At 41.0% G+C, this 10,502-nt stretch overlaps 1 protein-coding gene across 1 annotated transcript; it reads left to right on the top strand.

Annotated features, from left to right (window-relative positions):
• Positions 1-204: 204 nt before the first annotated feature.
• Positions 205-10,502, top strand: LOC146568018 (bone morphogenetic protein 2-B). Its single transcript, XM_085283338.1, has 6 exons — positions 205-320; positions 6,035-6,345; positions 6,551-6,690; positions 6,938-7,054; positions 7,260-7,449; positions 8,821-10,502. Exons 2-6 carry the CDS (start codon positions 6,060-6,062, stop codon positions 9,225-9,227), a joined length of 1,140 nt encoding a protein of 379 aa, XP_085139464.1. The 5' UTR covers positions 205-320; positions 6,035-6,059; the 3' UTR covers positions 9,228-10,502.

Raw genomic sequence — 10,502 nt, 5'->3', positions numbered from 1 at the left:
AAAATAATTAGTTCAAACAACTGCACATAAGTATATGTTTTTCTGATGTGTCACTACTTTGCCAAAGTTGGTAAGAAGAACAGGAGAGGTTTTTATTTTGTTTTCTCCCTCTGCCAAGTGTCTGATCCACACTCCCGTCCAGTGGGTGGCGATAATGAATCTTTAAACTTCTTTGCTAAGTGCAAGCAGACCCAAAAGATGAAGGAGAAGGCTTGGAAACCTTCCAATCATTTTTGACAGTTACCAATCAGCCAACAGCTGGTTAACTTAGTTTAGCACTGCAAGACTGGAGAAGGGGGCGCAGCTGATTTTGTCCAAAGGTAACTAAATTCACCTGTAAACATAGCAAAGGCTCACAAAACAGTATGTCTCACTGCTTTAGTGCTACCATAACAAAGATTTTTAAGGCTGTTATACATTCCAAGAAATTCCTTGAGCAGGACTAACGATTTTATTTAGGCTTGTCCTCGTCATGAAGGTGCCAGGCAGCAGAAACTTCAAAAGAAGTCACTGCTGCAGGCCAAGAAACGGATAGAAACACAACTTCTGTTGAACTACAGAGGCTTTTCTTTGTACCAGAGCAAATGGTGTGAAGGTTACATGATGTTTGGTCACAAAGCCCAGCGGCTTTCCTGGAGGCCTGTTTCAGACTGAGCCTGGTTACCTGTTTTCGCCTGACTTTACACTAAACTAGCTGGAGTTTCAAATTCAAATGTCAGATATTAGAATTACCTCTAGTCTGCAAATCTAAGACAGGAACGTGAAGTCCAGATGTCAAAATAAGGTCTTTAGCATCTATCGGTAACAAACACTGGGTGGAATCGCAAAACAGATCATTTATATCAGTGCTGAACGTTTTTCATGATCAACAAGGTTTGCATTTACAGGTTTGCATGTACTTCACTGAAAAGATGGCTTTGTAAGTTGATTATTTCAGAAAACATTTCTTTATGTGAAAGAAAGGGTGGCTGTGGCTCAGGTGGTCGAGCAGATCAGCTACTGATCGGAAGGTTGGTGGTTCAATCCTTGGCTTCCCCAGTCTGTATACCAAATATCCTTGGGCAAGATACTAACCCCAAGTTGCCCTCCAATGCGTTCATTGGAGTATGAATGTGTGTGAATGTAGTTTAGGTTGCACTTGAGCTTAGAAGTGCTTGTGTGAATGGGTGAATGAGGCATGTTGTTTGGACTCCGGGAGAGAAGAAAAGCGCTATATAAGAATCAGTCCATTTACCATCTTTCCTGAACTGCTTATGAGAACATCGGCCTTGCTTTAAATCAGTGTAAACGTCCAAGGGTATCCTAGTCTCACAAGCTTTTACATATACAGCGCACATGTCTAGAACAACAGAATTTTTAGAGAGGGGACTTTTTCTTGGGCATTAAGCACTCAGTACACTGCTCCATACCCTGACAAGACAGAAAAGTGGTTTCCATAGTTCCTATTTTAGTGTAAATTTTAAAGCAATTTATCTTTTTTTCTTCTTCCTCCTCCTTAGGTTTATTAATAGCATTTGAATAGTTCAATTAACTGTTGTTTCCAAATTATTTTGGGATTCTGTGCAGATTAAAACAGAATTCAATCGTTTGCAAATAATTTACATGATATGTTTAACTGAAAATATTACAAAGAAAACAGAAGCAGGAGTTACAGCAGTTAGTTTACCAATCAGAAGCTTGAATGAGTCGATCGATGGTCCCTCAAAGTCTGTATATCAACAACATACAGACAAGACAACTGATCGAAAAGCCAAACCAGTGATTATTCTGAGTAAGTAAGAAGAAAGACATAAAGTAAAGGCATAATGAGGCTTGTAGTAGAAAGTGCCTTCAGTGTGCAATTAGAATAGAAAACCAGTACCAGTTCATTTTCCATCTTTAGATCATGTAGTTGTGTGTTGTTGTTGTTTTTTTTTAGTTGTTGTTTTTTAAGTGATGTTAAGCCAACATTGTACTATTATAAGAGAGGATTTTGCCCACTAGGGGAAAGAAAAAAATTACCCTGACTTTTTTATTTTCCAAAGACTTGAAGGGGAAAAAGTCAAAGTTCTTTCTCTACTCTCAGAATTCTGACTTTTTTTTTATGCATTTTGTCTTTTTTCTCTTCATCATCTTGTTTATTTGTTGTTGTTTTTTTAATTCTCAGAATATAGATTTTTTTGTTTGTTTGGGGGTTTTTTTTTATCACGCTGATCACTCCATCTTCTCCTGTGTTGGAGACACACAGCAAATATGAGCCTCATTTTTTGAGGGTGATTTTTGATTGGTCAGACCACGGGCCGGTTGAGTTTGATCCCAGAGAAGGTGATAGTTTTGCTGAGTCTTATTTGTATGTCTGTATTGTTTTAAATTGCATCTGTGACTGTGGAGAAAAACTTACTTTAACACGCTGCTCGGTAGATAAGCCGTATGCCCCAGCGCGCAAAAAGCGAGCGCTTAATGCTCTAACAGCGCCGCTTTTTCTGCTGCCTTTATGGATTCTGGAATAATGAACTCCAACTGTAAAAGTGTTGAGGACCTTTCGGACATTCTTCATTCCTCCTGCACTGATATCTTGGACTCTATTGCTCCGCTCAGGACTGCGCGCTAAGCATTTATCAGAGCCATGGTTGAACGAACATACGCGACTGCAGACGCGCCGAAAGGAGATGGAAAAAGGACAGATTGCACGTTTCCCTACAGATTTTAAGGACTCGTCTTTCTGCTCACCAAGAAGCTGTAAAAACTGCAAAGACACAGTTTGTCTCAAACTTAGTGTCAGTAAACAGTCACAGGCCTCAGGTACTTTTTAATGTCCTTAATCGCTTTCTTGGTTTACGTGATAATGCCGGAGCCATTCCTCCACCAAGTATTTGCAATGATTTTTTTAGCTTTTTTTAATGACAAGATTCTATCGATTAGGGCTCTTGTCTCGTCGTCCGCTGCTTCAGATCCGAGTCTTTCTCCTATGTGCTCTTAGAGCAGTTTGATCCCGTCTCCCTTAATGACTTGACTGCGGTAGTTAGTAACCTAAGATCATCACACTGCCCCTCTGATTGTCTCCCTCCAAGCTTGCTTAAAAGCACTTTTAATACTGTTGGGCCTTTTATCCTGAGATTAATTAATACGTCCCTTGCTACAGGCTGCGTCCCATCATGCTTTAAACAAGGTATAGTTCAGCCTCTTCTTAAAAAAAAAAAACCTCGACCCAACTGTTCTGTCCAATTACAGGCCAATCTCAAAGCTTCCTTTTCTGTCTAAAGTTTTGGAGAAAGTGGTCTACTTACAGTTGCAGGCCCACCTTGACTTTAATATGATCTCTGAAAAATTTTAAGTTTTAAATCACTTCATAGCACTGAGACGGCACTTTTAAAGATTTTTAACGATATTCTTTTAACTCTGGACTCTGGCAGCCCTGCTGCCCTTTTATTGTTGGACTTGTCAGCAGCTTTTGACACGGTTGACCATGACATCCTGTTATCACGGCTAGAATTTCATGCTGGCCTAAAAGGATCTGCCCTACAGTGGTTTTGGTCCTACTTGTCAGAAAGGTCTTTTCATGTTGATATGGGCCCCCACAACTCCAAAATAGCCCCTCTTAAATACAGTGTACCTCAAGGCTCTATTTTGGGTCCTGCCCTGTTCGCACTCTATCTGTTGCCATTGGGCTCCATCTTCTCGCGGTACAGCATTTCATTTCAATGTTTTGCTGATGATTTGCAAGTTTATCTACCTTTAAAAGCAGGGTCAGACCATCCCCAGCTCTTATTACGCTGCCTTGACGATGACAAACAGTGGTTGGCATAAAAAACCTCGGTGTCTACTTTGATGGTTCTTTTAAATTGAATAAGCAGGTGAGTGCAGTAGTTCAGTCCTGCTTCTTTCAGTTAAGACAGCTAGCCAAGGTAAAGCCATACCTCCCGGCTAACGTCTTTGAACGTGTTATTCACCTTTTCCTTACTTGCAGATTGAACTACTGCAATTCATTGTATTATGGTCTAGATCAGGCCACCATCCATCGTCTTCAGATGGTTCAAAATGCAGCTGCTCGCCTGCTAACTGGTACCAAACGGAGAGAGCATATAACCCCAGTTTTAGCTTCTTTACACTGGCTTCCTGTCTCTTATGGGATCCAATTTAAACTTTTACTTTTTGTTTTTAAGTCACTTAACGCCCGAGCTCCTCCTTACCTATCTGAGCTCCTCTCTGCTTATGCTCCAGGAAAAACCATGACGTGTAGCCCAAAATTAATGCAGTCCATCCCACGGACTTATCTCAAATCTCGTGGTGATAGATCCTTCTCTGTGGCAGGTCCCAGACTTTGGAATAGTCTCCCCCTAAATATTAGATCTGCACAAACACTTGAGCAATTTAAATCATTACTAAAGACACATTTTTATGCCCTGGCTTTTGACACACTATGGCCCAAGCATTTTGGTCTTATTGGAAATAGTTTTAGTTATTGTTTTAATTCTTTCATTGTCCTATTATTGTTTTATATTGTTATTACTGGATTACATTGTTGCTTCTTAATGCCATTTTTATATTTTTAAGCACTTTGTGCAGCATCGGCTGTTTGAAATGTGCTATATAAATAAACTTGACCTTGACCTTTCTTTGAAATTTTAAGATTACAGCCATTGCTCCTATTACACCACCCTACCTTACATTCTGAAAGATTGAGCTTCTCTGGGAGGCTCTTTTAATACTATCCTGCTCCCTTCAGGGCTCGCCACAGAAGATCATCTGCCTCCATCTCACCCTAGCATTCTTTTCTGTCACACCAGCCCTCTCCATATCCTCCTTCACTACATCCACAAATATTCTCTCAGATCTTCCTCTTTTCCTCCTGCCTGGCAGCTCAATATTCAGCATCCCTTGTCCAATATGTGACTAACCCTCCTCTACACATGTCCAAACCATCTCAACCTTGCCGCTCTAACCCTCTGATGTATATATATTTCCTCTTTCACCTCAATTTTTTTTGTCAGTGCTGCCATCTCCAAGCTAGTAATGAAACTAACTAGTTATGCAATCTACAGCTTTTCAGTTATGTTTATTGCATTCAGGTTTTTACACACCTGTCTAGCCCTTTGGAAACAAGGTTGTATATCCAAACATGAATTTTGCCTTTTTATAGGAAGCAGTTTAAAAAGAAGTCAAAGCAGTTGAGTTAAATCCAAGTCTTGTTTTAGTAAATCCAATCATTTGATCCTCTTTGTTGCCTGGCTTTTTGCTTTTTTTGCTTTTGTCTGTTTTCAGGCTTATCTGACTGGATGGCTACTCAGTGATACGTTTTCTTTCATTGTCTTAAATGTGAGTAATGAGGGGGATCATCATTCCCGTGTAATGGTCGTAGATTTGATTAACAACGGGAGAGGAGATTGAGCCATCGATCAGCGTGACGAACCCGAGAGTTTGATCCCTTTTGTTGTACTTGATTGATCAGAGGTCAGCGGGGATTCGCCCTAATTGAGGAATAAACACGTCACGCTGTTAACTCTGAGTCACTGTCCAAACACTGGCAGAGTTTTTTGTGAAAACGTCCGCGTTAACAGGCAGCTTTTGAAAACGCGCTTCATTTGCGTCACGGCTCGGTTGTTCGTTTGCTCTCCAGCGACTGGCCTCATACTGATAACGCATGACGTGGGACAAAGGTGACAAGACATCATGATCGGATAATTTTATTTGGTCCAGCGAATAAAACGGTGGCACCGAAGGGCGAGGGGTGTAATACTAAATACGTGAAAGTTATTCTCTTCAATACATTTGAACCTATTTTAACACATGCGGTCAATCTGTCGTAAAACGTGCATAACAGCATGTCTGAATTAACTTTTCAAATGAACAGGAGCGTCTTGTAAACTACAGTAAGCCGGACAAATTAGTGGTGTGTTTATTTTTCTTTACAGCTGGATCTCTGCTCGTTTCCACCCATACTTTTGTGTATTTGTTTTTTTTGTGTGTGTGTTTTGTCATCAGTCATGGTCCAATCACCTCTTACTGTTTGCTAAATACAAGGGCACCCCCTCATTTATTACCTACCCTCACACAGGTGTAGAGCTCAGTCCAGTCTGGAGATGACGGCACGAGCTCCGCGCCTCTGCCTCCTCGCTCTCCTGCTGCTAAGATGCGTCACCCCGCTGGCGATCCCGCAGGACGGTTTGGACGCGACGAAAATGGCCAGGCAGAAGCTGGATCGTCTCTTCTATCTTAAGGATATCCCCAGACCAGCGGTGGCTCCTCAGAAGAAGGCTCCTCAGTTCATGCTGGATCTTTTTAACGTGGTTTCTGTCACGGATGGGACCCCGAAAAGCCAGACGGACATTCTGGAAGGAAACACGGTGCGGAGTTTCAGCGATAAAGGTGAGAAGCAACAGTAGCGGCTGTTCCGCGAGAATATCTTCCAATGAGTTTGCATCTAGGGCGCACAAAAATAAGAAGTAGTATGCGTATAAGTGCGTAAAGACGCAATCGCGCACGGCTATGTGTCTGTTTAAAAGCCTGCGCTTTTCCAGTGTATGGTTTCATCATTTCTCTAAATATTTTTATATTGTTTTGTCGTCTGCAGGACAACCTGGAGAGAGTTTTCACTTCTTCAACTTGTCATCTTTCGGCAGAGATGAGAGAATGATCAAAGCGCAGTTCCGCTGGTTCCGAAAGAAAAGGAAGTTTTATCCCGGAAGCTTTCACACGCCTCATTTCTACAAAGTAAATGCTTCTTGTTTGCTTGCTTTTAAAGACAAATCATTTTCACTTTTTTCTTATATTGTACAGGAAACATTGTGGCAATATTTTGGCGCACTAACTACTAAGTGTACTCGCCCGGTTTCTTTGTCTGCAGCATTTGATAATCGTGGGCCTTTAACAGGGATTCTGACGTTTTTGAAAACAAATAGTGATAGTTTCTGTTTGTTTGTTGGTGGTGGGGTTTTTTACTCTCTTTTTTTGTCTCCAGGTGGCTCTGTATGAGGTGCTGGAGAACCTTGTGAAGCCATGGCGAGGAAACCTCATCACCTCCAGATTGGTTCCACTATACACACAAGGATGGGAAGTCTTCAATGTCACTCAAATAGTAAAAAAAAATCCATAACTTCATTTTCTTTGTTTAAAATGAATGTTTGAGGCTTGTTGTGAGAAAATAATTCCTTTTAAGTTAAATCATTGGTCATTATTTCAAAAGTCAGATGATCAATTCCAAATAAAAACGTCTCATAATGATGACGATCATGGTTTGTGTTAGATTGGAGGGATGATGTCATGCTTGTTTTAAATGTCAGGTATCCAAGTGGATCCAGAACAGTCAGGAGGACAACGGCATCCTGGTGATGACTACACTTCCTTCCGGTAACTGGCTGGAGTCGGTGTTGCATTCATCTAAACAGAATGTAGAGCTGACAGACACAAGCGCCTACCTGGTCATATTCTCACACGACAAACAGACAGGAGCATCAAACCAGTCATACTTTGGTAAGGTGGTGAGAGAGATGTGGGCATATTGCACAGTGTGACCTTTCCTCTGTTAAAACAGTGATTGATTTAGGCAGGCAAGATGATTTTGCCATTTTTAACTTAATAAGAAATTCTAAGCAAATTGCAAGTGGAATATTTGGACTCCTGCAACTCATCTGGGCTTTGGTTTCATGCTTGGTGGGGTTTTTTGTTTGTTTTTGTCTTTTAGACTTGGGCTAATCAAGTCTCAGGGCAGATGATCACCATGAAAGAAAAAAAGTGAGGCATCTACACATCTCATGCTAGTCTGCTTAGCACCAGTTGACCGATCAATACAGTTTGTTCACTTAACCCGTCTCTTGACTGTGTGCTGTTCATGTGGATCCATTTTAATGCAGTTACAGTACGTTATACATAATACGGCTTAGTTTTTATCAGTGAGTAAAGTTCTAGCATTATGTCATTTAAATGCCAAAGTGAGATTCGAGTGAGTTTGAGGACGAGTAAATGGTGATCGTTAGACGACCGGGTCTAATCCTCAGCAGTTTTGTTTTCTGCAGTGGTCAGTATCTATTAAAAGTGGTCCAAAGAAGGAACCAGCGACAGGGTCGTGAGAGATGAAGGCTCACTGATGCACATGGGGAGTGAAGGTTAGCCGGTGTGGTCGATCCAACACATGAGCCACTGTAGCTCAAATTGCTGAAAAATTTAATGCTGGTTTTGTCAGAATACACATGCCATGCTGACCCCTGTCCACCGTCAAAAGCACCAACAATGGGCATGCAAGCATCAGAACTGGAGTATGGTGAATGGAAGAAGGTGGCCCGGTCTGATGAATTACGTTTTTTTTACATCACTTGGATGGCAGGGTGCGTGTGACTCTTACCCAGGGAACCCTATGCTCTATGGGAAGAAGGCAACCCAGCATAGGCAATGTGATGTTTTGTTCTGCTAGGAAGCCTTAGTTTCTGCCATCTGTGTGGATGTTACCTTGACATGTCCCACCTACTTAAGAATTGCTGGAGACCATGTACACTCTTTCATGGAAACAATATTCCCTGATTGCTCTGGTTTCTTTCAGCTGCGTCAAAGCAATAACGGATCAGGAATGGTTTGAGGAGCACAACAACAAGTTTGACCTCAAAATTCCCCAGATATGAATCCAATCGTGTGTCTGAGGTGTGCTGGACAAACTAGTCCGAACCATGGAGGCCACACCTCCATGCTTACAGGACTTAAAAGGATCTGTTGCTAACATGTTGGTGCTGATACCACAGCACACCTTCAGGGGTCTAGTGGCTGTTTTGGTAGCAGACTAACTGACTCAATATTAGGCAGGTGATCGAAATGTAAAAATGGTCATAATTTTCTATCCTAACCTCATCACAGGACAAGCCCAACCTGAACCGGCTGCCCCCGAGCACCGCAGCAGAAGGCCTCGTGCATCTTCCAGTGTCATGCCCCTCGACAGCTCCCAGCACTGCCAGCGCATTTCTCTGTTTGTTGACTTCGAGGAGATCGGCTGGTCGGGCTGGATCATCTCTCCCCGTGGATACAATGCCTATCACTGTACGGGCTCCTGTCCGTTCCCGCTGGGGGTAGGCATCAGGGCGACCAACCACGCCACAGTGCGTTCTATCATGCATGCACTCAAGGTTACTAGCGATGAGGTGGAAGCGCCCTGCTGCGTGCCGGACACGCTCCAGTCTATGAGTCTGTTGTATTTTGACGATGAGGAGAATGTGGTTTTAAAGCAGTATGACGACATGATGGCGTTAAGCTGTGGTTGTCATTAGCTGCCTGTGAGTCTCCTGGATTCTTTAACACTGGTCAACACATGGGCATGAAACAGTGAGGGTTAAGTTCCTGTGTTTTTGATGGTATTCACTGAGGTACTGAAAGAGCTATTTCATAGCTACTTGTTGCTAATCCTTTGACGATGCAAGTCCAATGGCCTGTTGTTGTTCTCCATTTTTTTAAAATATTGTTTATATAGTTTATATTGTGGCCCAAAGGCCCACTTCAGGTTCTTCTTCTGGAGTGTAATTTGAATGTTTCTGTGACACTGATATGTCCATGTGGTCCGTCCTACAAAATCATTACTTTTTATTTGGAATTAACTTTTACTGTTTCTCAGCAGACTGTGGTAGCTGCCACTAAAATGCTCAAAAATTACAATTAAAGGTGATGTTTTCAAGTATTCATTGTTTTGGTTCAGGAGCACATCAAATTAAAACTATTTTTACATTTAAGCAAAGAACTACTCCAACATTTTAAAGTAACTTATTTTGTAATTGGCTATTTAAAAAAACACATTTGGATAAACTGATTGAAAATGATTTCCAGGGACTATTATTTATTAAGTACCAAATATCAATGTTTTACAAGGGGATTTGGACTGAGTAATGAGTCAGTGTCAAAAGTTTTTTATATATATATATCTTTCAAAAACACAAATACAAAAATTAAAAAAGTGTGATGTACAAAAAAAAAGCTCTGGCTGTTGATTTCAAGGCCAAAAAAAAAGGACTTTGCAAGTTGTTACAACCTGATTCTGTAATGTAAGAAACAATGTTACATGTTTGTTTTATTAAAAGCAGGGGGGCTATGCTGAATGAACTGGGGGAAATTAAAAGACCCTGCATTGTGTTTTCAAGTTCTTATGGTATTATATTATATTAGAGCACACAGGAAATAAAAGAAGCACATCAGTGCCCAGAAACATTCTTGCTATTGTTCGGTGTCTTAGCATAAATTGGTCAGCAGGTAGGTAGGACAGAGGTGAAGCTGGAAGCTGCTAATGTGCTTAAAAAGAATACAAACTAATATTTGATGCTGTATTTAATAAAAGAGTTTTAAAGACAACTGCAGTGTTTTTAAATAAAAATTCTTTAAATTTGCTTTTTTTTAAATTCCAGTGTTTTAGAAACAGTCTACTTAAACTGTCAACAGAGAAAAACACTTGATTGCACTGTATGTCCAAAACATTTGTGTATTGTGTTAAAGGGAGTCTACAGAAGCTTGTTTCTGCCACTGGAATAAAAAATGCCATGCGTAAGAATAGAATAGAA

This window comes from Mchenga conophoros, linkage group LG8 (genome assembly GCF_057382185.1).
Source record: "Mchenga conophoros isolate Kocher_MC1m ecotype Shallow Benthic linkage group LG8, M_conophoros_male_GT1.1, whole genome shotgun sequence".
In the NCBI taxonomy this organism is placed as follows: Eukaryota; Metazoa; Chordata; class Actinopteri; order Cichliformes; family Cichlidae; genus Mchenga; species Mchenga conophoros.
This window is presented reverse-complemented; position numbering and strand designations above follow the sequence as displayed.